The sequence below is a fragment of the Aptenodytes forsteri genome, unplaced genomic scaffold (genome assembly GCF_000699145.1).
Source record: "Aptenodytes forsteri isolate BGI_AS27 unplaced genomic scaffold, ASM69914v1 Scaffold173, whole genome shotgun sequence".
NCBI classification, from domain to species: domain Eukaryota; kingdom Metazoa; phylum Chordata; class Aves; order Sphenisciformes; family Spheniscidae; genus Aptenodytes; species Aptenodytes forsteri.
In genome coordinates this window covers 794,144-799,718 of record NW_008794449.1, presented here as the reverse complement: position 1 = coordinate 799,718, position 5,575 = coordinate 794,144, and the positions used below count along the sequence as shown (strand labels likewise).

Sequence of the window (5,575 nt, the reverse complement as noted above, 5' to 3'; positions counted from 1 at the left end):
GGTGGGGTGAGAGGCAGAAAAGGCCTTGACTGTGTGTCAGCACTGCTCAGCAGTAACGAAAACATCCCTTTTAGTGTTATCAGCCCTGTTTCCAGCACAAATCCAAAACATAGTCCCATACTAGCTACTGTGAAGAAAATTAGCTCTATCCCAGCCAAAACCAGCACATACTTGGACTGAATTTTTTCTGTGTTCCCAGGTCAATGTTTAAGTTTCTTCTAACAAGTCCAGTTATATCCCACTTGGTATTTTCTGCTAACTGAGCTAGAGCATTTATTTTTGGAGGTGGAGATTTTTTTATAGATGCTTTTATAAGTGCTGAATTGAAACCTCAAATGTCAAACGCGCCATAGATTTTGCTGTCAGTCAGGTGAAGTACAAAACCCTCATACAACATCAAGAATTTGACTTAGCCCTCATTTGAAATGTGGAGAGTCCACTAATCTCTTTTCTGGTTTCCTCAACATACAGACATTGCAAATGTTTGTGCTTCTCAGAAAGTCTGTAGACAGTTCATTAGTCTACAGTTCATTAGTCTGTTTGACATATCCTCTGAACTTGGGCTCTCTCCAGTAGCATTAAGACTTATTCATTCCTTTAGAAAAGTCTCCGATCTGACACGATGTAGGAACTGCATTCTCTAAAAGAACATGGACATACCTCTGGGCAGGACTAGGATTGCTGTGCTACTGAAAATTTCTGCTTTAGATGCAATGTAAAATGGAAGTCCTGACCGTTTCTGGTCATTGAAGAGCAGCAGATACCATTAACAACGGTAGCAGTGGTGTTATCCTCCCTGTCCTGGCTAAGTTCCAGCTGACACCTTGCTTATCTATAGTGGGTAGCAGTTTAAAAATCTCACCATTTAAAACACCTGAAACTTGCTTTTATTACAGAGTTTCCTGTGCTTTAATTGCAATGTATGCATGATTCTTCTCTTTTTTAAATTCCTGTTTTTATAATGATTCCTAGTGTAAATCTACCCTGCCGTTTCTAATGGAAAAGGTGCTCTTCCCTGCTGGACTTAAACTCTTGTATCGTGTTACTGGTCTCTATTTAAACAGCTGCTACATTTCACTCCCCGAGTTGGTTACAGCACTAGACGACCGCACATAGGCTGTGCATATCTTTAGGGTGCAGGATACACATCTTCACCTTCTGTATCACAGGTGTAAATGCAGTGTCACTCTTCGTATTACAGTAGTGCCCAGAAGCTTGGACATTCACTCTAAGAGAGAAACATTTCCAAAATGCTGTACTACATCCCGTTTTCTTCAATAAGCATTAAAAGCAAATAGATGATGTTAGTTTAAACAAGGAAAACCTAGAGCTTTTCGTAGGTATTTCCAGTGGTAACGCTCTTAGCACCTTATGGAGAATTCAGAGGACACGTAGGCTCCAGGTTATTTGTTTCTTTTAAAACATTATAGTTGAAACCGGGGCTTTACTGTGTTAGGATCCAACTCTATGCAAGCAGAGAGACTCCTGATGCGAGATGTTTATAAGTCAAAAGGCTGAGAGAGAGGTTGGGGAAGAAGGGAATAATTAATAACTATTAGCCCCTTGTACGAAGGGAATCCAGGGCACAGAATGATGAAATGGCTTTCCCCAGCTCGCACGGGAAAGCTCTTCTAGAGATAAGATTGGAGCCAGTGTGACAGAGGTGCGCAACTCCCTTCTGCAGGGGAGGACAGGAGGATGATCTTATAGTTTAAAAAAGCCAAAAGATACGATGTGGGATCTCCCTGTAGGATAGCATCTCAGTAAGTGTGCTCTGATCATTAACTCTCAGCAGTTTGTACTGAAATAGCATTCGGCAATCACATACTGTCCCTCCTTCCACGACCCTTGGCTCATTAAGGAATGAGAAGTTACGCAATATTTTTAACATCCTCGTTCAGCAGTCCAATTTCTTGTTTAACAAACAGGCAGAAGTTTCAGTGATTATAGACCACCCTGTCCCTCTCCAGCCCCTGAAAGCCTGAGACGGGTATTCTGCAGACAGACATCCCCCCAAAAAAACTAAGTTTGGGACAGTTAGGGTATCTACCTTCTAATGGGGCAACATCAGGCAGCGCTGCCTACACCTGGCACCGCCAGTGCCTAAAACAGGCAGCACCGTGGATGGGGTGCCTGCCAAGTGCCAGTGCCAGTGCCCGTGCCGGAGGATGGTGCGGGTGCAGCCAGGTTGCTCAAGCAGGTTGTAAAGGGCTGTAGCTGTCAGCCCGACAGCCCGCAGCATTGCTTCTCTGCAGCACCACGGCACAGCATCTCCTCCTTCCCCAGCAGGATTACCCCACAGAAATGACTACGGACCTCTTCATGCCAAGCGCAGACAGTTTACCTGCGGAGCAGATGCTTCTCTACCAACTTAAAATGACTTTGCAGATGTGAGATTAGATGCGTAGATAGGAACGATTATTGCAATCATTCAGCTTTAAAATCCAGTTCATTGTATGACGTTGCCTACTCCATTTCGCTGTTGGGAAGGGGATTGTTCCCTGCTTAATATTCCTGGGCTTTGTACTTTCTAGTTTTCAATCACAAAAAAAAATTCAGGGCTTTAAGAGGAGTCAGTCGAGAGTGATGTGTTGGTTGCAGCTCTGGTACATTCCTATTGATTTTTCGGGAAGTGGTGTAAGACGTACAGACCACCGTGTAAGTGGCTTTTTTTTTTTCCTAAGAGCATTTGGGGCTTTTCGTCTACTACTTTTTAATATCATTTTTGTAAGCTGTGCAGGTAGCAAGAAGTTACTGCCTTAGATATGTGTAAACGCACTAATGCACAAAAGCTGGGAACAAAATGGTTTATGTTTTTGAGATTCAGTGATAATGTGCAAATCTTCATAAAGGAATGATGACATTAGGGTAATAATGCAGACATTTTGTACTTTGTATTGTTAATTGTACTTCTTTGGGTGGATTTCGTGACATTTTGCATGTATGTTTTTTACCAAAGAACTGTTAAAGAAACCACTTGAAATTTAAAAATAGGGTCTAGCAGGATATAAACATAAAAAAAAAATTCATAAAGCTCTGAATATGATAAATCCAGTAAGCAGCTGCCTAATACTGTAAATGATCTGCCTCTCTTGTTTCGTTTACCCTTTAGTAAATTGTACTGTGACATAAATGTCATAAGGGGAATGGAAAGTTACTCAGTAACAACTTTTTTTATATCCTGATCTTATCAGCTAGTTGAAGTTGAAGACTTTGGCTAATAAGTAATACGGCAATATATACACATGGCACGGTATATTTTACATGCGTGTAAGACTGTTATCTTACGCAGGAGGCTGCCGTTGCTTGTTCTTGCCATTAACAGGGTAGAATTTAAAAAGTCGCGGTAGTATAGACAGAGAAGGAATTGTGTCCTTAAGCCCTGGCTGCTATATGTGAATGCCTGTGCTTAGGTCAGGTGGTATAACTGGCTTTACTGGTTTACAGGACAATACAGAAAAATGCATGCTTTTGTCAACAAGTACAGTATAGAAAAATAAATTAAAACATAACGCCAAGCGCTTATGATCAGAGAATTCATAAATAACAACGGTGGCCGCTGAATAGCTCTGTCAGATGAGCAAGAAACTTTTTTTTTTTTTTCCTAAAATGTCAATTTTGCTGCCTGCTTAGCCCTGAAAACCAGCTAACTTTCCTTTTCTTTGCACCAGATCCGAGACGAGTGGGGTAACCAGATCTGGATCTGTCCTGGCTGTAACAAGCCAGATGATGGCAGTCCAATGATAGGTTGTGATGACTGCGATGATTGGTATCACTGGTAAGTTGCTCTCATCCATCCTATTCTGCCGTTCCCTGGCAGATTGGGGCTATATTATTAAAAATCTTTTTTTTTTTTTATGGTTTGTGACGCCGGGAATATTTGAATGGCTTTGCTGTGTCCAATTTAATAATCTGGATCTGGAAGATATTTTTATCTCTGTTTCTCTGGAATTTGAAAAAGCAGATTTTCAGCTGTGAAGGAGAGTTACTTTTTAATTAATGGGCATTGGTGATAACAGTTGTTTTTGAAACTGCTGGGAAATATTGCTGATTCCGGTCATTTTGTGCGAACTACAGGATTACGAGCATAGTGTATACAGATAGACATTTCAAATTATGAAGCATTGTATGAGCAGTAATATAAATGTCAACTCTTATAAAAGGGTTGGAGGGAATTAATCACTTTTTAGGCATTTTCTTAAGCAGCTACATAAAATCAGGGGTTTTTGCAGATGTGTTAAAGAAGCATTTGAAATTATTTTAAATCTAGCCTATTATACCTGCAAGTGCGCTCGTATTTTCTATTAAAATAACATTTCTTATCTGAGTGTCCTTTCGATATATTTTTTTTTTGTTTCAAAGCAAGTGTGTTTTAGGCTTCTGTTCGATCATTATATTCATTAAGATAATGATAATATAATGGCTATATTAATTTGAAGGCCAGATCCTGTCTCCCACTGAAAAGTTTCCTTTCTTTGGGTAAGGAACAAAAGTGACGTTACTCCACTGAGATGATAACGATATTTTCCTGTCCTTCACAGGCCTTGCGTTGGGATTACGACTGCACCCCCAGAAGAGATACAGTGGTTCTGCTCCAAGTGCGCCAACAAAAAGAAGGACAAAAAACACAAGAAGAGGAAGCACAGGGCACACTGAAGACTTCGCAGGGGACTGAAGCCGTGCGGTCGCCGCGGCACCTTCTGCCCTGACTCCGTTGCGGGGGGGGGTCCAGCCTGCTCGCGTCTCACCCCCCGTCACCAACTGTTAGGGTTATGACTCTGGAGTGAATCAGGGGCGAGGAGATGCTCTCCCTTGGGGGCTGTTGCGTTTCGCAGACCGTCCGAGCCCAGGGGGTTGGATTTTGGTACATTCTGATGCCGTCTTTCACCTACCGAGGGAAATTTGCACAGAGCAATACGAAGACTTCAGTAGTTCATGGTACCGCTCCCGCTCCTGTGGCTCGGCAGCAGCAAAGATGAATGTTGTAAATACAGATATCTGTCCTATTCCTTCTCGATTTGTTATTAATCCCTCTTGAACCTTTGCAGTAAGGTGCTGAGAGGAGGAGAAAATGTAAATTGCAGTAAGTTGTAAACTGAGGAGACCTTCTGGAATGATTTCTGTAGTCTGGATACAGTTCAGCCTCTACTCCTGCTGAGCCAGATAATCATAATGTGGAAATAAAAAGTGGCTGGTAAATGGTTTTGTGATGAGAATATATGAAGCTTTTTTCCTTGATTTTTAGTACTAACATAAAATAAACACGTTCAAGCTTTTGTGATATATCTTCTATTTTTTAAAAAAAAAAGTTTCTATTGTGTCAATTTTTTTCTTCCGTGTGAATTTATTTCAGTGGACCTGTAATATATTTTATACTTTGGTTTTTGTTTTTTAGTCTTTGTCAATGTACTTTTTCATTGCTTGTACATTTCATTGGTGTGTAAAAACACTTCCCATTAAAAGATTTTCACACGTGTAAATACCTGATATTTATAAAGTAAAAAAAAAGTTTCTATTGTGTCAATTTTTTTCTTCCGTGTGAATTTATTTCAGTGGACCTGTAATATATTTTATA

General features: G+C 40.6%; 1 protein-coding gene across 1 annotated transcript in view; it reads left to right on the top strand.

Annotated features, from left to right (window-relative positions):
• Positions 1-5,283, top strand: part of TAF3 (TATA-box binding protein associated factor 3) — a 112,036-nt gene extending 106,753 nt beyond the window's left edge. The window contains exons 5-6 of the mRNA XM_009290408.1: positions 3,672-3,778; positions 4,542-5,283. Coding sequence (XP_009288683.1) covers positions 3,672-3,778; positions 4,542-4,656 — 222 coding nt within the window. The 3' untranslated portion in view covers positions 4,657-5,283. The remainder of the gene's footprint in view (positions 1-3,671; positions 3,779-4,541) is intronic.
• Positions 5,284-5,575: the final 292 nt, after the last annotated feature.